The sequence below is a fragment of the Loxodonta africana genome, chromosome 3, assembly GCF_030014295.1.
Source record: "Loxodonta africana isolate mLoxAfr1 chromosome 3, mLoxAfr1.hap2, whole genome shotgun sequence".
In the NCBI taxonomy this organism is placed as follows: Eukaryota; Metazoa; Chordata; class Mammalia; order Proboscidea; family Elephantidae; genus Loxodonta; species Loxodonta africana.
This window is the reverse complement of record NC_087344.1, coordinates 102,193,596-102,220,848: the sequence shown is the minus strand read 5'-3', so window position 1 is coordinate 102,220,848 and position 27,253 is coordinate 102,193,596. Positions and strand designations below refer to the sequence as shown.

General features: G+C 38.5%; 1 protein-coding gene across 2 annotated transcripts in view; it reads right to left on the bottom strand.

Annotated features, from left to right (window-relative positions):
• PATJ (PATJ crumbs cell polarity complex component) overlaps positions 1–27,253 on the bottom strand; it is a 415,355-nt gene that overhangs the window by 74,141 nt on the left and 313,961 nt on the right. For both annotated transcript variants that reach the window (XM_010591221.3, XM_010591223.3), the window contains exons 31-33: positions 23,327–23,419; positions 7,336–7,410; positions 1,758–1,869 (exon numbers count right to left, since the gene is read on the bottom strand). In XM_010591221.3, the coding sequence (XP_010589523.1) occupies positions 1,758–1,869; positions 7,336–7,410; positions 23,327–23,419 (280 nt within the window). The remainder of the gene's footprint in view (positions 1–1,757; positions 1,870–7,335; positions 7,411–23,326; positions 23,420–27,253) is intronic.

Below are 27,253 nucleotides of genomic sequence, written 5' to 3'. Positions count from 1 at the left end.
ATTAGCTGCCGTCAAGTTAACTTTGACTTACAGAGACCCCAAGTGGCAGAATAGAACTGCACTATAGAGCTTTCTAGGTTGTAATCTTCATGGGAGCAGACTACCAGATCTTTCTCCCACAGAGCTGCTCTGTGAGTTCGAACCTCCAATCTTTTCATTAGCAGTCAAGTGCTTAATCATCGTGCCACCAGGACTCCCTATGTAGGTATAAATATGTGATACATATTGTCAAAACTCAATTGGTCTTGTAGAACAAAAGTTCATTAAAAAGACCTGACTTACTGGACTGATAGAGACTATATGAACCCCCAAGACTACTGCCCTAAGGTACCCTTTTAGCCTGGAACTAAAGCCACTCCTGGAGGTTACCTTTCAGCCAAATAATAGATTGGCCTATGAAATAAACAATAATACCCATGAGGAATGTGCTTCTTTAAATATTCAACTATAGGAGACAAAACAGTCAATATTTGTTAAAAAGCGAAGATGAGAAGGCAAGGAGGCACAGGGAAGCTAGATGGATGGGGCAGTGGGGTAGAAATGGTGGGAGTGCTGACACATTGTGGGGATTGTAACCAAAGCCATGGAACAATTTGTGTATGAATTGTTGAATGGGAGTCTAATTTACTGTGTAAACTTTCACCTAAAACACACAAAAATATTCAAAAACAAACAACAACAACAAAACTCAACTGATCTACATCAGGGGTCAGCAAACTTTTTCAGTAATAAGACCAGGTAGTAAATACAGTCTCTGTAGCAACTATTCAACTCTGCTATTACAGTGGGAAAGCAGCTATAGACAATACATAAACAAATAACTGTTTCAATAAAACTTTATTTATGAATACGGAAATTTCAATTTCATATGGTTTTCTGAAATATTCGTCTTTAGATTTTTTTTTTCAATCTTTAAAAAATGTGAAAATTATGTTCAGCCATCAGACTATATAAAAACAGATGATGGGTCATATCTGGCCTATGGGTCATAGTTTGCTGAACCACATTCATCAAGTATTTCAGTAAAAATTAAATGCTTTAAAATTGTCTCTGCTTGGTAAACTTTTTATGAGTTAATATTTACAGAAAAATATATGTAAGGCAGACTCCATAAAGGTTTCAATCTTGCTAAATTAATGCAGCATTATGTTTTGTCATTGGTACCGATAGTGTTTTAAATAGCCCATTTGTTGCTGACTTGTATTGCATAAAAGCAAGGTAAAATGCCCATTATTCATTCTGAAGTTCTATTTTCAACCCCAAACAGCATAATTCAAGTCAGGAATTCTAAGACAAAAAGCGAATACTGATTTCTTTAAGCACTGAAAAGTAGAAGTCTTCTAATAGCTTACATCAACATATACAAGGCTAAAAACTTGGTTCAATTTTATTTTTAAGGGATATTACTCATGAACTAAACAATTTGAGAGATTATGGGAGACTAATTTGTAGGCCTCAGATTTGAATAGCATTTACTGAGGGCCTGCTCTGTTCTAGCACTTTTCTATTCAATAAGCCACAAGCAAGAAGCATTATCCCAATCACAGTGAGAAGAAAAATCATGTCAGAGGTGAAGTGACCTGCCCGAGTCCCAAAGGTAACGAGGAGGAGCAGGGACGCAAAGCCAGGCCTTCTGACTCCCAGTCCAGTGCTCTTTCAGTACATCACAACCTCTTCCTCCTATTTGATTTGATTTTAGCCATAAGCATGAATTGGTTTGATGAGCCAATTCTGCTTCTAGAGAGAAAGTATCATACCATAGCCTGTAGGGTCTGTTTCGTGGTATAATGGAGTTGGTGATAATGGTATCTCTTGTGAACTGAAGGAGACTTTTGTAGAATATTTTTGCTGTTTCATCTGGCTGGCAGTCTAAAACAGGAAGAAAAATTGGGTTAATTTCAAGGAGAAGAAAGATAACAAGAGAAGAACACTTTAAAACTAGTATATTGTTAATCAAAACAATGACACCCTCTACTATTGCCTTTTGAGATTACAGGGTGAGGGAGTGGGACAAGGAAGTTTGGATGATTTTTGCCCCATTCCTCATGCTTCTCCATTTAACTTTACGTCTAAAAATGCTTTGGTGAAGAATGGACCAAGGAAGGAAGAAAGGAAAAAAGCTGAAGTCACTCTGTGGTCTGTATACAAAGCTGGGGCATGAAGCAAAAAACAGACAGACAGAAGTTACAACTTCTACTTATTCACATACCTATATTGTATCCCTTGAAAAACAATCTAGGCTACAGATGTTCTATGCATACAATACTGTCCATCTCTTTTGGGCACTTCACAAAAGTCAAATATGCATTAGGTGGGTTAATTGAGCAACCTGCAGTGCAGGAAAGGAAAACAATAAACATCTACTGAAAGCCTACTAAATGCCAGGTACATCAATGACCTTTAATTCATCTAAAAGAACTGTACCTTATTCACACTTATTTCCCAGTGCCTGGAACATAGCAGGCCCTCAATAAATGTTTGATGAATGAGTAAGTGAATGAGTGAATATAGAAGAGCAAAAATGGAAGAAACGGGAAACTCAGGGTAGGAAATGAAATCTGCAATTCAGTGAAGGTATAGGGACCTATGCCATTGTGAGTTTTGGAAAATTAACTTGAAATTCTGAAGTTTTGCTGACATACCTTGATGAATATTAGTTTAAAATAAAATATGAAAAAACAAAAAGGTCCCAGCTTGCTTATCAGGCAGTGAAGAACATAGGTAGTGACCTGACCTGCCTCCTGGATCTGTGGTTAACCAGGGAACTCATCCCCAGCTGGAAGATTCCGGTGGAGGCAGTGAAGCACCAGGCTGTCCCTGGAGTCTAGAAATAGGACGAAGGTAACTGCTCCAGAACCATAACACCCCAAGAAATGGAAGACTGTGCCTCAATACAAGGAATTGTGCAGTATGAAGCAGCTAAAACAAATTACCCAGTCCAAATTTGTATTGTGCTTTTTAGTTTTCAAAACACTTACCCACCCATGAATTTATCCAATTATGAGAACAACCCTGAGAGTTAGACAATCTTACTCTTTTATTGGTAAAGATAACAAGACACAAATGTGAAGTGACACATCCAAAATCACACAGCTAATTAGAGAGACAGGTAGAACTGAAAGTCAGTAGCTTGAAGTGTTTCTCAAACAGTTGCTAGTCAATGATCATATGGGTGTTCATCTTTGTCTGCAGTTTCTCTATCACCATCATTTAACATGAACTATATGCTCGCTTAACAATACCTATCCCAGTATATATTTATCACATGATAAACATAATGTCACTGAATTCTACATGTGAAAAATGTTGAAGCGGGAAAATTTTGTTGCATATATAACATAAAAAAATTTTTAAAATTACATATTTATCATTGATTTTAAAAAGAAGGAGGTGGAAAAAAAAGACAAATAAAAAGTTGCTACCAGAAAACTGAACACTGGAATAACCTAGATAATTGATTACTCTAAGGATCCTAGTTCCCAACTTCCTTGAAGCTGGTGTGTCCAGAGACTAAGTTTTGGCCAATGGGATATAAACAGAAGTGAACGGTGCAATTTTCACAGAAGGATCCTGCTTTCCCCTTCTCCCCGTGTGGAATGTGGTTATGAGAGTAATAACCACATCAGCCATCTTAAAAATAAAAATGAATCCCATGTTTTGAGGCTGGTAGAGAAATTAGGTGAGAGGTGCTTGAGTATATGACACTGTTGAGATGACATATCGCCCCCAAAATGATTACAGTCAGACTGCTGTGTGAAAGAGAAACTTCTTGCAGCAATTAAGCCTATACCTTAACTCCGATTTATGTCTGACTTTTGTGTTGTCTAAAGAAAGACCATGGATTACTAACAAACCTCAATGCAAGCTACAGTTTTTTTTTTCTGAAAACCATGTGACTTTTTTTTTTAAATTGTACTTTAGGTGAAGGTTTACAGAACAAATTAGCTTCTCATTAAACAGTACTCATCTTGTTTTCTGACATTGGTTAACAACTCCATGACATGTCAACACTCTCCCTTCTTGACCTTGGGTTCCCTATTACTAGCTTTCCTGTTCTCTCTTGCCTTCTAGTCCTTGCCCCTGGGCTGGTGTACCCCTTTAGTCTCGTTTTGTTTTATGGGCCTGTCTAATCTTTGGCTGAAGGGTGAACCTCAGGAGTGACTTCATTACTGAGCTAAAAGGGTGTCTGGGGGTCATACTCCTGGGGTTTCTCTAGTGTCTGTCAGTCCAGTAAGTCTGGTCTTTTTCTGTGAGTTAGAATTTTGCTCTACATTTTTCTCAAGCTCTGTCAGGGACCCTCTATCTGTGTGATTCCTGTCAGAGCAATCAGTGGTGGTAGCTGGGCACCATCTAGTTGTACTGGACTCAGCCTGGTGGAGGCCATGGTAGTTGTGGTCCATTAGTCCTTTGGACTAATCTTTTGCTTTTATCTTTGGTTTTCTTCATTTGCCGTTGCTCCCAAAGGGGTGGGATCAGTGGAGTATTTTAGATGGCCGCTTACAGGCTTTTAAGACCCCAGGCACCACTTACCAAAGTAGAATGTAGAACATTTTCTTTATGTTATGCCAATTGAGCTAGATGTTCCCTAAAAGCATGGTCCCCACAGCCCTCAGCTCAGTAATTTGGTCTCTCAGGGAGTTTGGATGTGTCTATGGAGCTTCCATGACCTTGCCTTATACAAATTGTGCTGGCTTCCCCAGTATTGTGTACTGTTTTACCCTTCCTCAAAGTTACCACTTATCTATTGTCTATTTAGTTGAAAATCATGTGACTTTTAAAACAGGAAAGCAACACAAGATAGAGCAATGACTGAATTATGACTTCTGTAATAATAGGGAAAGTTTGTTGCTTATCTTTATAACCCAGTTCCTTGTACCATCTGGTGCACAATAGGCGGCCAATAAATATTGGTGGAATTGACCTCAATTTAAAAATGAGGAAACAAGTCCACAGAAACCAGTAACACGTCCTAACATATATTTACAGGCAGCACTCATATGGTTGTCAGGAATAGTGATGGGTGTACATGAACTAACGTTACTCACCCATTGACACAAACTCAAACTACTAAACATGAAATATCAGAAAGATTGTATTTGCTTTTGTATATCACTATATTACAACGGAGCCCTGATGCGCAGTGGTTAAGTGCTAGGCTGCTAACCAAAAGTTTGGTGGTTTGAACCCACCAGCTGCTCTTCAAAAGAAAGGTGTGGCAGCCTGTTTCTATAAAGATTAGAGCCTTGGAAACCCTATGGGGCAATTCTACTCTGTCCTATGGGGTCACTATGAGTTGGAATCAACTTGATGGCAATGGGTTTGTTTTTCTGCTTGTTTGTTTGTTTTATTTTTTATTACAGTATGAAGGCTGGGATGGGCTATATAGGTCATCCAAGCTGACTAAACCAGTGGTTCTCATCCCTGTCTTCTTAAAGTTCTAGAGAACATTTATAAAAATTAAGAATGCTGGGACTGTCCCCTCCCCATCCCAGACCAAATAAATTGTTATCTAGGGGTGTGGTGCCCAAGCGAATTTTATTTATTTAAAAAAAAAAAAAAAAATTTTTTTTTTTTTATTGAGCTTGGGACTTATTGTTAAAGTTAAGCCATTCTTAACCTAGGGTGAATGGACTTCTAAGAGACACACAGAAAACTTCTGGTGGCTATAGACCTCTATCATTATAACAAAATGACTCTTATCAGTATTTTTCTGGGAAAAGTCTGTATGTCATTAGGTCCTCCTAATAGAAAAGTCACAACACAGAAGAAGATATGACTTGCTTAGTTTGCTATCATTAATTAGCTGTGTGACCACAGGCATATCATTTAACCTCTTTATACCTAAATGTTCTCATCTGTAAATCAGTGGTGATAAATCCACAACTTGCGGTGTTGTTGTGAAGATTAAAAAAAGAAGAATGCACGTAAATAAATCCACCACCGTGCCAAGAACAACCTAGGAGCTCAATTAATGACAGCTATTATTGTTTTCCTTTCCTGTTATAACATATTGATAAACTACCATCCAGCTTTGGATTGAAAGCGTTTCATTTCCATGAGGAAGCTCATCCCATTTTGGAATAGCTCAACCAGTTGGAAAGCTCTTTATAAGGAGCTGACACAGCCTCACTGCGGATGCTGCCTACTGATCCCTGGGCAATTTCTCTTCTGCAGCCACAGAAAAGGGTTATATAATCACTTTCCCAAAGGAGAATGCGGTAGATGTTTAAGTGATCATTCTTCAGCAGGGAAAAGAAAAGCCAGATGATTTTTAGGATTTGTTTCAGCTCTAAAATGCTGCGGTTACAAAATTTTAGAGATGCTTGATATTGCCTTGAAATGGAGGTAGTATAGAAAGTATTAACACATTAATAACCCGAATGATTCCGACTCATAGCGACCCTATAGGACAGAGCAGAACTGCCCCATGGGGTTTCCAAGGCTGTATTCTTTATGGAAGCAGACTACCACATTTTGGAGCAGCTGGCGGGGTCAAGCCGTCAGCCTTTCAGTTAGCAGCTGAGCGCTTAACTACTGCGTCACCATGGCCCCTTCAAAACATTAATAGTATTTGCAAATATATTACGTAAAGAAAAATCTGGTTTTAAAATTTTAAATAATTGCTTACAGGTTTTGAGATGAATTGAGTTTTGTCATTTTTAAAGGTCTTTCTATACCTTTATTATTTTCACTTAGGTATTTAGTATACAATTTTGGAGATTCTTCAAAGGTATTTTCTTTGGCAATGTTTGCAATATCATATTTCCCATAACCTTTAATAATCTATAGTTTTTTTAAACATAAAAACAGCATAAAATAATGTACATTTTCACAGAACAAAAGTATAAACCTAGCCACCAGAAATGAAAAATCAAGATTTGAAAAAGAACACTCAACAAGTTATAAAGGTATAAACATTTGGCAGCCAAAAGTTGATAGCTCTTCTAAGAGAAATGAAATTTAAAATGCAAAGAACATTAAAATTATTGTTTCTATTTTCGTAAAACAAAAAATTTCATTTAAAATTTTTACTTATAACCTTATGTAAAACTTGCCATTTTCTGAAATTAATTGCAAGGGTGTTTTCACAGATGCCCCACTTTTAAACTCCTGCTCAAAGTATCAGCACAGGGAGATGAACAGAGCTATGTCCACACACCTTACACGTAACGGGTGATAAGGTTTTCAATTGACTTCAGGGTGCAAGATGCACCATAACCTCCTGCGAAGTAATAAAGAATTTGATTTCATTGCAACCACCTCCTTTTCTTCTGGAACCCAGTTTATAACGCACACTATCTCAGTAGAGAATAACCAAAAGTGCAAGTTACGTACATTGTCAGTTGAGTAGTCCAAAGCCTTCTGCTGATCTTCCTCTATGCCTTGACCAACCACCTGGGGGGTGTCTTCCTAAAACATAAAAGATACAACCAGTTAGCAGCATTGGAGGGCTCAATTGCTTTTTCCAACTTCACCGGTTAAGTACTATTTAACAGCTATGAGTCAACATCGACTTGATGGCAATGGGTTTGGTTTTTTTGTTTGTTTGTTTCAGTCTATCTCAAAAATGACCAAAACACCAGTCGTACAAGTTCTATCCACTCGTCTGACTCATCTGGGTTCCCAGCGGTCAATGCATGTTTGTTATTTCCAAATCCTTCTTCTGGCCTTTAAGAGGTGTCAGGCTTTAGGTCTATCAGATATCTGTTGATGGTCACTTCTGCCAGAGTTTTTTCTTCTTCTGTCACATGGTTAACCCCTATACCCTAAGTTAGTCTTGAGCCCCATAGAAGAGTGCTGAGTTCAGACTTAGGGGAATAGCAAAATAACAAAACATGCAGAAAACTGATATATAAGCTAAAGGGCAGTTTATTAATGGAAAATAATGATACTCATAAACTTACCTGAACGCTTACGTCTGTCTCCCACTCCCCCTGCCCCCCGCCCAAAACTCCATCCTTTCTTGACAGGCAAATTTACAGGGGAAATTCCCCTGTGGTGTTTCACTCTAGCAGCCCTGGCTGCACACTGGTTAAGAGCTATGGCGAGCTATGGATGCTAACCAAAAGGTCAGCAGTTTGAATCTACCAGCCGCACCTTGAAAACCCTATGGGCAGTTCTACTCTGCCGTATAGGGTTGCTATGAGTCAGAATCGACTTGACAGCAATGGGTTTGGGTTTTTTTTTTTGGTTCATGCTAAGGCATGAACTCCTGCATTTAGGCTTGGACAAGGAAGGGAACATTGAGAGAAACTGATTTGGATAGGAGAAAGGATAGCTTTGCTCTGGCTCTTGGTAAGTGTCTGAGAGACAGCCAGGTAGCAAGGTCTAGTGCAGAAGGAAGTAGGTAAACTGATATGGATAGGAAATGAGAGCAAGACATACATAATGAAGTGTTGGGAGTTTGTGACCCTAAATCCTTAACAGTTCTGCAATCCTGAGCAGGTTATCTGATTTCTCTGAGCCTCAGTTTCCTCATCTATAAAATGGGGGAAAAAAAAAACAAAAACCAAACCCAGTGCCGTCGAGTCAATTTCAACTCATAGCGACCCTACAGGACAGAGTAGAACTGCCCCATAGAATTTCCAAGGAGTGCCTGGTGGATTCAAACTGCTGACCTTTTGGTTAGCAGCAGTAGCTCTTAACCAATACGCCAGCAGGGTTTCTGGGAGAAGGGGGCAGGAAGAGTATTTATACTTTAGGAATAGTGAAAGGATTAAATGAGGTAATAAATGAAAAGCACTTAATATAAACAAACAACAACAACAAAAAAACATTGCCATTGAGTCGATTTTGACTCATAGCTACCCTACAGGACAGCAGAGAATTGTCCTATAGGGTTTCCAAGGAGCAGCTGGTGGATTCGAACTGCCGACCTTTTGGTTAGCAGCTGAGCTCTTAACCACTGTGCCACCAGGGCTCCAGTTAACATAGTACCCAGCAAATAAATAGTTAATAACGATACGAATGATGACAGTAAATGGAATCAAGCTATGACAGCCCCATATTCCTAACTCTGCTCTAAGACTCCATCTGTCAAAACAAATTCCCTAGATGGGACTCATTCTCCTTAGGGAATGCTGGAATAACTATGGTATACTTTTACCAAGCCTCTTTTTCTGGGCATATTAACACATCCTTTCTTTAACAGTCTCCCATTACATTTTCAACAATATGTTAGATAATGATCAGGTTATGCCCAGCCATTCAATTATTAGATTAGGTTACAAATTTATCCTGTCCCATCAATTCCCTATTGGTTTACAACCTGAGAGATTTACCCCAGTGCGTAATACCCTGAGACTGCAGCGTAGGTCCCCTGGATGATTGTTCCATCACTTTCTAACTTACTCTTAAGGGCCAGAGTTTTCTCGCTCATTTTCATTCTTTCCTTATTTCTCCTTTATGGAAGAAATATTCTAAAATCTCCCAGCTCTTTTAAGATTTTACTCCCAAACAGATTATATGACATAAAATTAACTCAAAAGCCACCCATTCCATAATTCTTCCTTGAGCCCCTGAGAGGTATCCCTTAGATGATATTTGCAACATTATATTGTATCTTTTTATGTGTCTGTCTCCTATATACTAATATGATGAACTTTGTGTTGTTTCTTTAACATATGGAAGAATAGAATATAAGCCTTATAAATGGTCATTGTTAAATGATTCAAAGTTCAAGAACTTAAATCCTAAATCCACCTGGGTGGATTTCAGAGACAGCCATGAAAGAAGGATCCACAGTGAAGGTGACACCATGGCCTCCACTTTAAAGGGTCACAGTTGAAAATAGACAAGAATTGGGAAAGGCCAATAAATGATACTCATAGGAACTATACAAAAATTCTAAACTGCCTTCTAAATGGAAAACGTTGGTATTATTCCTTCCATTGTAGATCAAAATAAATGTCTCTCTTTCAAAATGATGCAAAAGATCCGCAATTCTGTCTTCATTTAAACCCAGATTATCCAGCAGAGGGACAAAGGAGATGACTTCTCTAGCTTAAAGACTTAAAATCCCAATTTGCATATTACATAGAAGAACAACCAATTTGGTTTAATTTATCTACATCATTTGCATTTCTAAATAAAAAGAACTGGTACTGGAAAACGAGCCAGGAAAATCTAGATTCTGATTGGTTCCAGTACTTTTATAACCCTGGAAGCCTTCATTTTTCACAATGGTAAGAATGTAACAACAGCTACCTGAATCAGGGGTTGTGAGCAAACACATATCTACTATGTGCCAGCAATGAAGAAGACATACATAGCCTTTGCACTTATAACGTTTACTTCTTTTGGTGAGACAGATAGGAAACCAATAATTATAGATATGATTGATTACAACCTAATGACATAATACATGAAAGCATGTGGCAAACAGCAGGTGCCTGAGAAGTGTTAGTTTCCTTCCCTTTCTCTTATCCTCAAAATGTAGGATGAGATGAGGAAATCAGAGTTCTGAAAAGTATCTGGTCCAGTACACTGTCCCACTTCTTTTACTATTTACCCTTAAATCTCCAGGCCAAGAGACAGGCTGGTCCATGAAGATAGTAATAATAATAATAATAGCTAAAACTTACCAAGCACTTACTATGTGCTAATTACTGAGCTAGGCATGTTATACATGTTGATCTATATAACATACCTATGTGTTGAGTACTATTATCATCCTCATTTTAAAGCTGAGGTAACTGAGACAGAAAGAGGCTAAATTATTTGCTGACAGAATTTACCAAGACCTATCTTGCTCCAGAGTCCTTGTTCTTAACAAAAGAGTAAACAACAAGGGAAAATATGGCATCAGTATTGCCCACCTCCTAGCAACAACTACATAAGATTCTTAGGAGTCAGCCTCAGGCAAAGCTCCTAAGTAATCTATCATCTCCATTTCTTCTCAAGGTTCCATTTCCTCAGGGGCCATGACATCACTGCTTAAGATCAAAAGGCCTTTCAGGTGGACTTTTCTTTTCCCAATGTGTTTTCTATTGGTATATTTCTCTGGTCTTGCAAGGACACAACAGACATCTCAACAGGGCCGGCAGACATCCCACCCTTCTAAACAGGGATGTAACAGCTTCCAACTAAGTCACTGCCAGCAGCAAAAACGAAGCTATAAGCAAAGCCTTAAAAAACTTTTTACTTTTTAAAGAAACCCCGTGGTTTCATTTATAGATTCAGCATCAGGTCAGAACAAGTCATGGCTGCTCATTTTGAGCCTGGAAGGAGGGGGGGAAAAAGAACCCTCATTGCACTAGTGGCTGCAGTGACCTTGGGTGAGTCACTTTACTTTTTGTTTTGTGTTTAAAATTTAGGATTTGCTACTCTAACAAAGAAACAATTAGTGTGCCTTCAAAGGTGAGGTTTGAGGATATTATAAGGTGTTGACTTTGCACAAGGGACCCCTAAATATTAAGACTGAAGAAGAGATATGGAAAGATCATTTCATTCCATGAAAGAGGTTGATATGACATGCCGTCTGTAACACGTTAGAAACATCCGCAGCACCGTTCTATGAGCTCCTGAAAGAGACTGCTTTGCAGGCTACACATATTAATCTGACCAAGAGAAGGAGCTTCCAAGGGGTAGACATAAGACACAACACTGGGAATATACTATGTAATTGATAATAATTGGAAGAGAAGTCTACCTTACAATCGCCAAAGCAGGGTGAATTCTGTCCCAAAGCTAAGTAATCAAAATGCCCTGTCTCTCTGGCCACAACTGATTGGCCCAAGGCTTCTCCCTAGTGGCTTTCATGAAGGAAGTAGACTTTACTGTAAATTCACTGTCTATTTTATGACCAGGAAAGGGAAATTTATCATGTAGGCAAACCTCAAGTGGGCTTCAGAAATACAAGATATAAAGAACAATGAGCTGTGAAAAAAATGCCACATATTTGAATGCACTTGAACTGTGCCATGGGCAATTTGCATACTCTCACAAAAGAGAGGCCAGTGCTGACTCAGACATATTCTCTCCGGCTCCTTTTTTTCCTCACAGGGAATTCCTAGGTTCCTGCTATAGATGCAATTTTCACATTCGATCCGAAATAAAGAGTAAGATTCACACAGTGACATCTGCTCCCACACCCAAATCAGAAATCCAGTAGTTCTTGATGGAGTACAAATTGAAGGTAAAAATGGGTTTTAAGCACACAGTTCAAGACTTTGTTTTTAAAACTGAGCACAGTATTATGCCTGGGAGTTCCAGCCTGGAACAAGAAGCCTACAATCATTAGAAACACATTTTAAACTTCTTTTTTTTTCCAAACCTGGATGCCAACACTTTAAAAACACTTAGGAATAGTTTTTAATTAAGTACATCAGCCAAAATTAATAAATTGAACCTGTATCAGAAATCACATAGCATATTATTCCACTAGAAGTTAAAATTTCAAACCGAATCTATTAGCTTCTCCCAAAATACGTCTTTTCATGTGTATATGTGTGTGTGTGTTTTAAATTAATGACCATATCAACCTTCCGCTCCCCCAGGTTTAAAACCTCTCAGCTTTGACTAATTTTTCTCTTTGCCTGCTTTCATCTACTCATTTGTAAAGCACTGTTGATTCTAGGGATACAGCATGACGCAAAATAGATTTTCTGGACTTTAGGACATCATAGATCAGAAAATTTTCTAAAAAACTTTGGGGATATAGAGTTACCTCTCCCCCTACCTGAGTAATTAAAACCAAAGAAAAATTAGGTTGGCTCATATAAATTTGCCATTTTTGTAAGTAAAAAAAAAAAAAAAAAAAAATCAAATATCAGTGACTTCATAGGGTCACTATTAAACATCCTCCCCCCAACTAGCTATCATATATCATTACCATAGTACCATATAGAAAGAGCTATTTTAACAGTAAAAATTTAGGTAGAACACAATCTTAAAGGGCAGTTCTTTAAACTGAATAAATCTAACTTTATGAAGAACTCTCTATGTGGTTATTATTTCTCAGTTTCCCACAAATCAATGAAAACTGTCATGGATTCACATAGGTCTAATAACAACTATTTAGTATTTTTGGGTGATGCAAATGGTTAACGTACTCAGCTGTTAACTGACACATTGGAGGTTCAAGTCCACCCTGGAAGAAAAGCCTACTTTCTGAAAAAGAAACTGAAAAATCAGCCATTGAAAACCCTATCGAGCACAGTTTTCCTTTCACATACATTTGGCTGCCATGAGTCATAACTGACACAACAGCAACCGGTTTGGAGTAGAAAAAAGAGCTTGGAGTTTGGAGTCTGACGGAGGCAGGGTTTTGACCAGGTTCTTCCTGGCTCAGTTATGGCTAACTAAGTAAGTGAAACCAGAACGGACCCAAATTTTTTAAAAAATTTTAAATTTCGGTGAATAGAAACGATAACAGGAACAGGAGAAATTGGGAGCCAAAGCCCTGCTAGAAACCTAATCTCCCTCTTAGAAAACAAACAACGGCAGCGTACACACTGCATAGTAACCAATCTCTTAAGCTTCAAATTTTGAGCAGAATTGAAAACAGCAGCATCCCTCTCAAAGATGGCAGCCTACTCCCCAGCTCTGAATGTGTGTCGCTCTCCACAGTTATGCCATAATTAGTCTCATGCATCAGGCTCCTGAAAGGGCTCACTACGCCTCTTCTGAGTCTCCCATTCCAGGCCTTTGATGTAATTTTTCCCATTCTGGTTATCATTCCAGATCTCCTCAATTGTAAAAATATGGAGCTGTTCAGGTTTCACTTCATCAGCCATGAGCAAACCGGTTTTAACCAGTTGGAAGTCCTGGACAGAGGTTCATATCCTGGTTTTTCTACCTATAGGTTATGTGCCCTAAAATACATTATTGAGTTTTCTAAACTTCAGCTTCTTTAGGGGTTAATGTCAACTCTTTGAGAGACAGTATGGCATAATTCAGGCATCTGTCAAACACAAGGTCTTAAACCTTTCTATGGCACTTGCTGCCAGCCGTTGGGCAAGTGCATTAACTTCCGGAAGACTCAGGTCCCTCATTCACAAATGGAGATAATAATAATGTTTTCATCATGGGAAGGATGTAGATAATAACTTTCACTCAGTTTCTAATAAACAGTAAGTACTCAATAAATGGTGGATGGTATTATTAGTCTTCCTGTCATGATAAATGAGATAATATTTTAAAGTACCTTCTACAGTGACAGGTAATAATGAGCAACAATAAACAACAATTTCCTAACTTAGAGAGACATCTAAAACCCAACAAACAAAAATGAATTTATCATTTTTCCTTACAGATCTGCTCTTCCTCTTCTGTTTCTTTTCTCAGTCAACCAGCCAGCCAGCCAGCTACCATGTCTATTTGACAGTCATCCTTGATTCCTTCTGTTCCTTCAACTTTGACATCCACACAATCATCAACTCCTATCAATCCTATCTCCTGTATATGCTGAAAATCTGTCCATATTTCTCTGTCTTTACTGCCATACCCGTAGTTTAGGTTACTATTAACTTTCATCTCAGTTACTCCAACAGCTTTTTAACTCTCTCCCTGCTTTCAGTTTTGACATCTTCTAGCTGATTCTCCATAGGGCAGTCAGAGGGGATCTTCGCAAAAGGCTAATCTCATCATTTAAATCCTCTGTTAAAAACCACTCTAAAGGTTTTCCAATGCCCTTGGTATAAAGGCCTTTGTCCTGGTCCTCAAGGCTTTTCATAATTGGGTCCCTTTCTACTTTTAGCTTTTACCTCCTGCCATTTGACGGCATGCCCACAGCACGGCCTGCACTCCAATATTGGACCAGGTGACAGGATGAGGAAAGCAAGCTGGGCTAAGAGACTGGTGGAAAGGCAGTGATGGAAATAAACCGGAAGTGGTTAATTGATTAAAGGGGCAGCTTGAATACTGGCCTTTTTTCAATAGTAGATGGAAGCAGGATTTTTATGTAAAATCTCTGGATTTATAAAAATTAGCTCAAAAATCTTAAGAACATTGTGCAGACTAAATGAAACACATCTGTTGGCTGGATCCAGCCCGACAACAATTTGTGACCTCTGCATTACCAAATGTGGGGTATTCCTGGATATCTTATTTATCTTTATATTTCTAGAGCTTGGAACATCCCAGGTTCTTGGAAAATGTGTATTGGAAAATAAGAGTTCTGGCACACCTAGGGAGAATATTTTCTATGGACAGAATCTGGTATTAATTAGTTATTATTTACTGAGCCCTTACTATATTCCAGGGTCCCTAGGTAGTGCCAACAGCTAATGTGCTCAGCTGTGAAATGAAGGGTTAGAAGTTCGAGTCTGCCCAAATGTGCCTTGGAAGAAAGGCCTGACAATCTAATTCTGAAAAATCAGCCACTGAGGCGTCTGGGGTCTTAAACGCTAGCAAGAGGCCATCTAAGATGCATCAATTGGTCTCAACCCACCTGGAGCAAAGGAGAATGAAGAACACCAAAGATGCAAGGTAATCATGAGCCCATGAGACAGAAAGGGCCACACAAATCAGAGACTACATCAGCCTGAGACCAGAAGAACTAGATGGTGCCTGGCTGGAACTGATGACTGCCCTGACAGGGAACACAACAGGGACAGGGAACCCCGGAGGGAGCAGGAGAGCAGTGGGATGCAGACCTCAAATTCTCATAAAAAGACCAGACTTAATGGTCTGACTGAGACTAGAAGGACCCCGGTGGTCATGGTCCCCCAGACCTCCTGTTAGTCCAAGACAGGAACCATTCCCAAAGCCAACTCTTCAGACAGGGATTGGACTGGACAATGGGATAGAAAATGATGCTGGTGAAGAATGAACTTCTTGGATCAAGTAGACACATGAGACTATGTGGGTAGCTCCTGTCTGGAGGGGAGATGAGAGGGCAGAGACGGTCAGAAGCTGGCGGAATTGACACGAAAAGAGAGAGTGAAGGGAAGGACTGTGCTGTCTCATTAGGGAGAGAGTAATTGGGAGTATATAGCAAGGTGTATATAAATTTTGTATGAGAGATTGACTTGATTTGTAAACTTTCACTTAAAGCACAATAAAATTAAAAAAAAAAAAAATCAGCCACTGAAAACTCTATGGAATACAGTTCTACTCTACCACACATGGGGTCATAATGAGTGAGAATCAACTCAGCCGCAATTGGTTTGGTTACTGCAAGCCAGTCACTGTCCTAACATTTTTACATATAAAATTATACTCGATCTTCACCACGAGGAGGTGGGTATTATCCCCCTCCGTTCCCATTTTCAGATGAAGAAACATAGACAGGGATAGGATAAGTCACTTTTCCAAGGGGAGAGAAAGTGAGTGGCAGAGGTGGGATCTAAGTCTGTTCAGACTTCAGAGCCCATGATTTGTATCTGACAGGCTTTTTCATCTAAGGCGGCAAGTACTATCAGGCCATTTGGAGACACCAATCTTATTTATACATTTGATACTGATTTTTCATTAAGTTTGAAATTTTATGTGGACCAAGCACATCAAGGTAGAAAGTAAAGAGTGCTTCTTAAATGTTGGTATTCTAGCTGGTAGGGGCTCTGAAATGGTAAAAAGCTCTGTCAGGTGCAGTGTGAATTTCCATGTCACAGCATTTAGGTTAGAGGCAAGTTAATTCAGGAACAACTCCTGCTTCCCCAGGCATCGTACTACCTTATAAATTCTAAAATCTCCACAAAGAATCCGCAGGTTGAATGCCACCTCGAGCTGAAACAATACTCTCATGTTTCTATTTTTGCCCCACAGGTCAGAAATTATTTCACAATGAAAGACAAAGAGTAAAGACAAAAACCACTAACAGTTTGAAAAATCTAAACATTTTTTAAAATGTTTGAAAAACCGAAAACGTTACTGAGGCTGCTGTATATTAACTAGGTCTGCAATGACAAATATCACTTGACATTTGGACTGTATTGTTGCTAAGCAGTTTTACAAAACAGAAAAAGAATGCTGGGTACATCTTTCCTGGGTATTTTCTAGTAGAGTTATCATGGGCTGCTGGCCACACTCTGAAAAGAATCTTGTTCTGAAGACTTGGATGGTTTAACAACTGCCTTTTAAATAGCTCTAAGCCTGCATACAGAGAAGAGCTTTAGAAAACACAAAAAGCAAAAATGTGCATAATGGGGGCCAAAACAACAACAACAAAAAACAGTTGCCATGGAGTTGATTCCCACTCTTGGCGACCCCATGTGTGTCTGAGCAGAGATGTGCACCGCAGAGTTTTCAAGTAGATCTCTAAGCCTTTCTTCTGAGAATCCTCAGCACGAACTCCAACATTCAACCTTTCAGTTAGCAGACAAGCACTTAACTGTTTGCACCACTGAGGGACGCCATACTGGGGGCAAGAGAAGTAAATTATTATACTTGTGACTCTCTATGGAAATTACTTGGTAAACACATACATTACACCTCGCTGAAGAGCCAAGCATGTTTATTTTATATGATGTTTAACAAGACAAAATATGAGAACATAAATTGTTGCTATCATCTCTTGCTGACCACCATTGCTGCAATGGATTCCTAACTAGTCCATCAGCATCCAACTGTCCAGTCTGATCACCACACTGCAGCTACAGCAAATTCTTGGAAAGTTAATCTAATTGCATTACCTCCCAAATCCCTCCATGGCTTACCACTGCTCATGGTCCTTAACATGGACTGCTCCAGCTTCGTTTCCATGGCACCAGTTCTGGCAACCAGGGACTTCCAGTACTTTCTGTTTGCCAGGCTCCCTGCCACGCCAAGGTTGCCTACAACCCAACTTTGTTTTTTTCCCCCATGGCTAGTTAGTACCAGCTTCTCCTTCAGATATCAGTTCAGTTGTCCTCAGGACAGTCCTCAGCTAACAAGGTCAAATCCCCCTGTTATATGTACTGTCACCACCAGGCACCTCTAACTCTAAGCTTTCATCAGAGTGGAGATTTCACTCTATTTGTGACATTATTTGAATAAGGTCTCTCCCATGAAGACTGTAAGCAACTCGAGAGGCTGTGTCTATTTATGTCCAGTAGTATCTTCTCAGTATCTAGCTAAGTAAGGAGGAGAATGCAAGAATTTATAAGATAAATTCAGGCTTTACTTTTGAGGGGCAAAGAAACTGAGTCTTCCCTACTAGAGTGCAGATTATTGAACACTTGCAAAATATTGTAAAAGGTGGACAGACTATACACTAAGAATTCTGTGCCTAAAATCATATTATAGTTCTTTAACAGAATTCACAGAATTTCCAATCTGGATGGTTTCTTAGTATTTCTGATGTGATTTCAGTTAGTGGATTATCTGTATTCTTTCTTCTCCTCTTTCCTCTTCCTCCTGTTTTTCTTATTAAGATACAAATAACATGTCATAAAATATACCCATTTAAAGTGAATTCAGTGATTTTAGTATATTCATTGAGTTACACAGTAATCCCACTCATTAGCAGTCAATGCTCATTCCCCTCCCAGCCCTACCCCCAACTTTAGGCAATGACTAGTCTACTTTCTATCTCTATAGATTTGCCTATTCTGGACTTTCACATAAATAGATTCAGTCTTTTGTTCCTAATCTTTCACTTAGGATAATGTTTTTAGGGCTTATTCTTGTAACATGTTTCAAAACTTTATCATTTTTTATGGCTGAATAATGTTCTAATGTATATATACATATAACACATTTAGTTTATGCATCAGTAGATAGATGCTTGGGTCGTTTCTACTTTTTGACTATTGTGAAGACTGCTGCTATCAACATTTGTGTACTAATTTTTGTGTGGGCATATGTTTTCATTTCTTTTAGATATATATTGCAGGAGAAAGGAGTGTCAGTCTGCTTTCATAAATATTACAGCCTTGGAAACCCTATGGAGCAGTTTTACCATGTCTTACAGGGTCACTATGAGTAGGAATAGACTCTACAGCAACAGTTTTTTTTTTTTTTTTTTTTGGTTTTGGGTATGTATCTAGAAGAGGAATTTTTGGGTCATCTGGTAACTCTACGTTTTACATTTTGAGGAATTGCAAAGCTGTTTTCCAAAGCAGCTCTACCATTTTACATTCCCAAAAGCAATGCATGAGGGCTGCAATTCCTCTGCATCCTTGCCAATATTCGTTATTGCACGCCTTTTTGGCTATAGCCATCCTAGTGAATATGAAGAAGTGGTATCTCACTGTGGGTTAGTTTGCATTACTCTTACGGTTAACGATGTTGAGCATCTTTTCATAAGCTTATTGCCATTTGCATACCTTATTTGGCGAAATGTCTATTGAAAATCTTTGCCCATTTTTTAATTGGGTTATTTGTCTTTTTATTATTTTGTTGTAAACTAGTTGTTTTTTAATTATTTTACTATAATTACCTATAACATTGAATGGAAAAGGAGACAGATTAGAACAAAAGAAACCAAATTGGTTTTAACATAAAAGCAGAAAATTATGGAATCAGATGGTGTTAGAGAGTCCAAGGCAGTGGCAAGGGCACAAGTTAGCACATTTATGAGAAGAAAACAGTCTGTGTCTTTTCCTTCCCTTCTCTCATCCCTTCCCACCTAACTACTGAGCTTCTAAAGACAGCAAACAGATGTGAGCACTTTCCCTTTAAGAAGCCCTCACAGTTTTGCTCATCACTGAATCCCCTGCACATAGCATTGTGCCTGACACACAAGGGAGAATCAATTAATATTTCTTTGAATGACCAGATCACATATTCTAAAAAAAAAAAAAAAAAAAAGGCTGCTTTGTGAACTACAAAAAAAAGGGGGGAAGGGTTTAGAGGTAAAAAGGACAGAGTTCAAGTCCCAGCCACGCTACTACCTACCAGCTGTGGGGTCTTAGGAAGAGGCTCTTAGTCTTAGGTCTTTACAAGCAGTGTGAATATGTACACTACTGGGTTAAAGAAGATAACCAGTATGAAAATGGCTAGCTTAGTGCATGGCACATGAGAGCTGTTTCCTTCATTTTATGAAACACCTGTTTGAAGATCTATATAACGATTTAGTTATTTCTGCCTCAAAAACCGAACCCGTCACTGTCGAGTTGATTCTGACCCTATAGTGACTGAATGGACAGAGCAGAACTGGCCCACAGGGTTTCCAAGGAGCACCTGGTGGATTTGAACTGCAGACCTTTTGGTTGGTTCATAACCACTGTGGCATCAGGGCTCCACTGTCTCAAAAGTGCACATTATATTAACAGAGATGTTCCCAACATTATAAAAAACATAGCTTATATCCAAAAGATTAAAATTGCTTTTAGGATTCACGATCTTTTATGTCAGCAAGATACCAGGGAGTGAAGGACGCTTTAGAGTGAGTCCTAGCTCTCCCCATTTTCAGTTTTGTCATCTTTCAATAAGCAGATTGAGACCTTATCTATGAATCTAAAAAAAAAAAAAAAAAGAATCTAGGATAAATAAATCCTATTCTACTCTTTACACAGGGTTATTGTGGGGGATCAAATGAGATCACAAACCAACTAAATTCCATTTTAGAAAAAATTGAGATATTCAAAAATAATTAAGCTAATGAGATAATAGGTAAGACCTTGTTTTGCAAATTGTAAAGTTCTGAAAGTTTTTTTTTTAAGTTTCTTTCAAAAGACTTTAAAACAGTCCTTACAGGCTCTCACCTAGATTTTGGAAATAGATTCCAGACACTTCCCTACCTCCAGTCTCTCACAATTGAAATTTATGCTTCACAAACCACCATCTGATCCGTTGTCTAAAAACAATTTGTTTTCCCTTTAAAAATATTTTTGCGACATCTAATACCTACTGAAGTTATTATAAACTCCTTAACTGTGTATCTGGGGACTACTGAGATATGGACCAAAGCCAACAATAACTCAATAGTGGAAATAGAACTGGAGTATGCCTAGATCAAAGGCCTTGTAATGACAAGTAATCTTAGATAAGTAATTTAAATAGCTCTTTGGAGTATAGTTTCTCATAGGTAGCACCTTATAATACTTGCATCCATCTAGCTAGTAATGGATGTTTATTGAGCAACTACTATATTTTTGGCACTGAGAATAAAAGGATGAGTAAATTATTATGCATAGCATGTAGTCCCTTCAGTTTTGTGATTCTATTGTTGAAATCTGATTGCCCACTGTTGCCCTACAAAGGCTCAATGCCTACTCATTACTCCATAATCCACATTGTTTGACTCACCTGGTAAACCCTCTCCTACTTATGCCAACCTTAGCAGTCGTTTGCCTGCTCATCTTTCAAGGTTCACCTTAAAGGCCATGTCTTTTAAGGCACCTTCCCTAATCCCTGAATGGGATGGGACTCCTTCTTCCTTTGAACTCCTATAATGTTTAGTTTTTCGTTCTCTCATGCTAATACAGCCAGTACGCTTTTCCAGACACTAAGTCTATTATCCTCACCGATAACAGACTTAAGAGCAAGGGCTGTTTTCCTTCTGGTGACTCCTGTAGGGCCCAGCACAATGCCTGATAAGACATCTGCCCTCACAGGGAACAACCAAGAAATTTCTAGAGGGTTGGAGTTTACTGTTTCCATCTGTCTTGACATAAACTAAGGGTAAAAAGAGTCAAGGTCCATACTGATCACATGCTGTTCTCTGACAGGATATATCAGGCAACAATCCTAGTATGGTGTAGCAAGCAGAGGAATGCATACCAGTCTTATAATAGAAATAATCAATGATTAGCAATGATAACAGTTATTAATACTTTATAACAACACATATTAGGTTGAACCATATGAAATTTTTACCTACAAAAATGACAATTTCATATGATTCATCCTAGTGCATTGCATATGTATTCTTTATCTCGCCCCACCTTGGCCACTCCTTTCAATGAGTTCCCGTGAGGGCAGGGAGCTGTGCATGTTTTATTCACTGTTGTATTTCCAGTTCCTAGAAAATAATGGCACTCAGGAAGTATTTGTTGGATTAATGGATGAATTTACTAAGAACGTGCTATTTGCCTTACACTTTGGTATGTGACTTACACTTTGTACACCATTTGCTTCCTCATAACATCCTTATTATTCTCATTCTTCCGATGAGAAAACTGAAGCTTGGAAAGGTCATATAACTTGCCTAAGACCATACTCTTAACCACTACTTTATGCTAGGCTATTTACAGTTATGCTATAAAAGTTGTCAAAATTAGGACTACCTTTCCTCTTTTGACTAGACCATGCATAGATTCTACTGGGAACAGTGAGAAAAAAAATTTAGGATACAAAAAAAAAGAGGGTGGGAGAAGCAAATGAGGTGGGGAGAGATATGTCAGTGGGTCTGGGGAAGCCCTTTATTCTTGGTGAAATACAGTATGAAACAATATCTAAAAATTATTCTCAGTCCTTCAGGTCCTGAAGGTGAGGCTCTTCAATTGTCTTGAGACTTGCACTCCCATATTTGGTGTTGACCTTGGAAACAAAGGGAAGGTGATAGATAGCTTTTGCCTGCGGCTTACAAGCAAGCCTCTTCCGTACTGCCGGACTCTTCCGGCAAGCAAGGGAGTGTTCTAACCCTTTTTATCACTTCCTCTGTGAGTGAAGTTGAGGATCCAATCTTACAAAATCCTGTTTCTTTATATGTGATACAAAGACTTTTTCATAGCTTATCTATGGGACTATAGTGTCAAAAAGAGCAAGTAAATATTACTTTTAAATGTGGGCATTTTAATTTCAAAATTTGCTGATGTTACTCATTCCACCTTAGTGCAAATATGCAGTGTATCTTTCAGAAAGGGAACAGTGTGACCTTGGGGCATGCTGTTCAAGAACAATGGTCGTAATCTAAATAGTCCCGCTCTTCTTGATGCCGTCTCAAGTCCCATGAAAGGTATTCCAAGAGTGGCTGATTATAATACTTACTCTTTCTGAAATGCCCTTCCCCTTCAGCCTGAAAGAACCAGTTCACTTTCTAGGACATGGGATCCAACCAGTCCCAATACATATTTTCTAACATTTGAATTAAGATAAATGATTTCTCAAACTCCCGAAAGTAAAATGAATGACTATGCTGTCATAATATCACGGTAACCCTCTTAGGTGATTAAGCCTTTGAAACAGAGAAAAGAGCCCATGTTTCTTTCCAAAACCTGTAGTCTAACCCTGGAAGTGTTAGGCTGTACAAGCCCTAGCTGTATAGGAACCCAGTTTAAAAAGAGACATTGCTTCTTTAGTCCCAGACAGCACAATTCAAGTATGAAGATGAAGGTAGGACCCTATTTTTCAAAGTGAATGGGTTATTCACTATATGGAATCATTTCCCCTATTTCAGGGATCAAAGTTTCCAGAGAAGCAAACACAATATATAGTCCTTTCCAAGGGATAGAAGGTGGTACAAAATATACATAATACACTCTTAAAAGAATACTGGATGAGAAGTACCCAGAATTCTCACCATTTTGGAGCTTTCACTGTCAGGCAATTGTTTAATACCAACTTCGAGACTGCCATCTTCTTCGCTACTAACAGGTTCGGTGCCACTCTGATCCTATGGAACATTAAAAAAGAAAATGGCAAAGATGTCATTCTTTAATCATACTGTACTAAACTGTACACATACTTCAGCACAGTTGCTTGTTTCACTGTTGTTTCCTCTCTGGAAGTCATTTTTGTTTTCTTCCCTTCTAACAGAAGCCCAATTCTTTTTCAGATACCTATTCTTCTGGCTCACAGATATGCCGTAGAGGAAGCTGAGTCCTGTTCTCTGTTCTCGGCCTGACTGCCTTAAGGTTAATTCCCTTCTTTTTGCAAATGAGCTTATCAGGAATAGACCCGTGACCCAAGTCTGGTCAATGAGACACAGACAGGTATGTGGGTGACTTCTGGAAAAGTTCTTCCTTGATCTTAAGAGAGAGACACAATAAGTCTCCATAAGTCTCCATACCTCCCAAATTAACAAGAAAGCATGAAGCAAAATGGCCGTGGGCAGCCATTCTACAACCATGCGGAAAACAGCCTTAGTTAGGATGAAGCTGACAGACACTATAGACGACATAACAAATATAAAAAGGTGGAAAGAACTGGTTCTTTATGTCAAAACTGGGCCACTAAATCAACCAGTCCTGGAGTCTAGCCTTACCTTTAGCCAACATTATGGATTGAATTGTGTCCCCCAAAAAGATACATTGAAGTCCTAACCCCCATTACCTGTGAATGTGACCTTGTTTAAAAAACAGGATCTTTGAAGATGTTATCAGTTAACAAAAGTTCATACTGGAGCGGGGTGGGTCCTACTCCCATTTGAGAGGAGAAGAGGCACAGGGACACACAAGAAAGGTGGCCATGTCGAGATGCACCTATGTGCCAACAAATGCCTTGAGATACCAGAAGCTGAGAGAGACTGAAAAAGATCTTCCCCTATAGCTTCTGGATAGAACATGGCCCTGCTGACCCCCTGAATTTGCACTCGTAGCCTACAGGATTGTGAGACAATAAATTTTGGTTGTTTAAAGCCACCCAGTTTGTAGTATTTTATTACGGCAGCCCTAGGAAACTAATAGAGTCACCTTCTATGTGAGCTACTACATTTCCTTATTTCAGCAACTTGAGTCAGCTATTCTGTTACCTCCAACCAAAACGTTCTAAACTGAGGCACAGGATTCTAAACTGCTTGAGATAAGGAGCTGCTTGTTTATCTTGTTTATTTCTGAAACTCAAGTACCTAGTAAGGTGCCTGGCACATGGAAAGCGCTTGACAAATACTGGTTGAAACAATGGATGAACCGAGTACTTGTTTTCTTGATGATGCTACTTTACAGCTGAATCCTTTAACTATGTTTAGTAAAATTGAGACATCTGGTAATAATAAGCTCCATTAAAATTCTAAAACATATTAGATATCTTCTCAATCGAGTTAATATATATAAAGTGTTATAGTTGTTTAATCAGAGATTTCTTTAGTTCCTAGGAATATATAAGGGAGGATAAAGATGGTAATAAAGTATCTATATTGTACTTATCTGAATTTTTATTTTAAAACACCATCATCCAGGGATTGCCACACTATCGAGTGTGATAATGTGCAGAGAAAACAGCTCTGATTTTGAGGCATTCGACCTCATTCAAAATTTAAGAAATTAAAGCAAAGAGATAGCATTCTTTCGTCTATCAAATGGGCAAGAGAACATTCAGTAATGGTTATTTTGTAGGAAAACAAGAATTTTTACACAGCATTGAGAGAATTGTAAATTGAGATAACCTTTTCAAAATTAAAGCAAAAACATATCAAAATTTACATTGTGCCTATCTCTATACTAAAGAATCCTAGGAATATCTATGACAAATATAACTGCACAAGCATGCAAAGGGGTATTTATTGCAGCACCATTTGCAACAGCAGCAGGCAAAAAACATAAATGTCCACCAATAAATTATACTTAGTAAATTATGCTAACTGTATCCAGTGGGACACAAGGCAGCAGTCAAAAAGAAAGAACTGACAGGAAAGACATCCACAACCTACCATAGATGAAAAAAAAGCCAGATGCAAAACAACATATATACTGTGAATCCAGTATGAATACGTAGAGATATAGATACACACGCAGGGACAATAGCTATAAGTACGCAAAACAATTTTAAAAATTGACGACTCCTAGGGAGTAGATTAGGGAATGGAAAGTTTTGCATTCATTATTTCTACATGGTTTGATTAGGGAAAAGTAAAAATTAGTATGTATTACTTAAAAAAAAAAGTTAAATGCAGTCAACTATTTTTAGCTTTTTGTTGAGGCACACTCTTTATTCACGCACTGTCCCATGTAGTCCTTATAATAACTCTACATGAGTATGTACTATTGTGATCCTGATTCATGGATGAGAAAAATGATGGACTTTAGGTCACTTGCTAAAGAACTCCCAGCCAGGAAAATGTAGATCTAGGGTTCAAAGACAGGCAAGGCCATGCTCTTGACAACTATGCTCTTGTCCCTCTCTAATTCTTCCTTTCAGTATTAAGTGTTGGTAACTAATCTTATGGAAGAAGAGGTTCACAATCTTTTTCAGTGAATTTTAGGTAATCAAGAAGTTACCCCCCCCCAAAAAAAAATGCCTGAGTTAAGAAATAAAGCTTGAAAATATATAGATTTTCAGCTACTTAGAGAGTAGATAAGATCTAGGAATAAAAAGAAAAAATTCTGAAAAAATGAATTACTTTTTCAAAAATCCGTATTCAATCCATGAAAAAACATTAACATCCAAATTACGTGCTGAGCTTGGTGCTATAAGCTGCAGGGAACCCTGGAGAAGCTAGGGTACCCAACTGGAGGTTCAAAACAGTCAGCGTTTGTAACCTCAGCACATTAGCTTGTAGAACAAACCCGCAGGTAGCTCCTCCAGGAGCCTGGCAAATGGCTAGCTCCTGTGTCTCCTCCTGAGAGAAGATTTACACCAGGACAGTAGTCGGCTGATGTCATTCATCTAATTATGTATATGTTTCCTTGGGGAACAGAAATTGTCATTTAAATAAAAACATAAAAATCTTTATTTTTCCATTTCTCAGCAATTTGAGTGTAGTAGATTAAGATTTTCTTAATTTTTATCAAATGAATATTGAAATGGATATAAAAACAACTCTTTGATGCTTCGACTTGGAAATTTTAACACGAGTGAGACACTTTAGGTTTTAAATAGTCTAAGCATTCTTTAAGATTTGAGTAAAAACTAGAAAGAATACCCTCCACATCTACACCCACATCTTAAACCTTGAAACTGGAGGCACAAATGAAGCAGAATTTACAATTCCACACCATGTCTCAAATGTGTCCCTTACTCCATAAATCCTTCCCTTTTTCTTGTTGTTAGGTGCCATTGAGTCAGTTCCGGCTCATTGAGACCTTTTGTACAAGAGAATGAAACGCTGCCTGGTCCTGAATCATCCTCACAATTGTTCCTATGTTTAAGCCCATTGCTGCAGCCACTGTGTGGCCCTTAGCTGGGAGGTAATCTCTTTTTCCTTTAAACTTCTGTCATTTTACCTTAACCTCCAAACATTTATCACTTATAGCATTTGTCACTTTTGTATCATAATTACACGTACAGAATTGAGCTCCCCAAGGAGACTGAGAGATCCTGGAATCCAACATCTGTGCCTCATGTACTTGCTTTGTCTGGTTACTTTTATATTCATCCTAGGTCTGCTTCATTCCAAAGTCCATATTCCTTTTAAGTGTACCATGCTCCCCTTCTAACACTTTTCTTCTGTTTTTAGTTATGGTTTAGTCTGAGATAGCTCCATAGAGGAGGGGTTAAAGCCAAAATCCAGAGAGAAGAGACTTAGGTAAAACGGAAATACGAATTAAGAAAGGTTAGCAATTAAGCATTT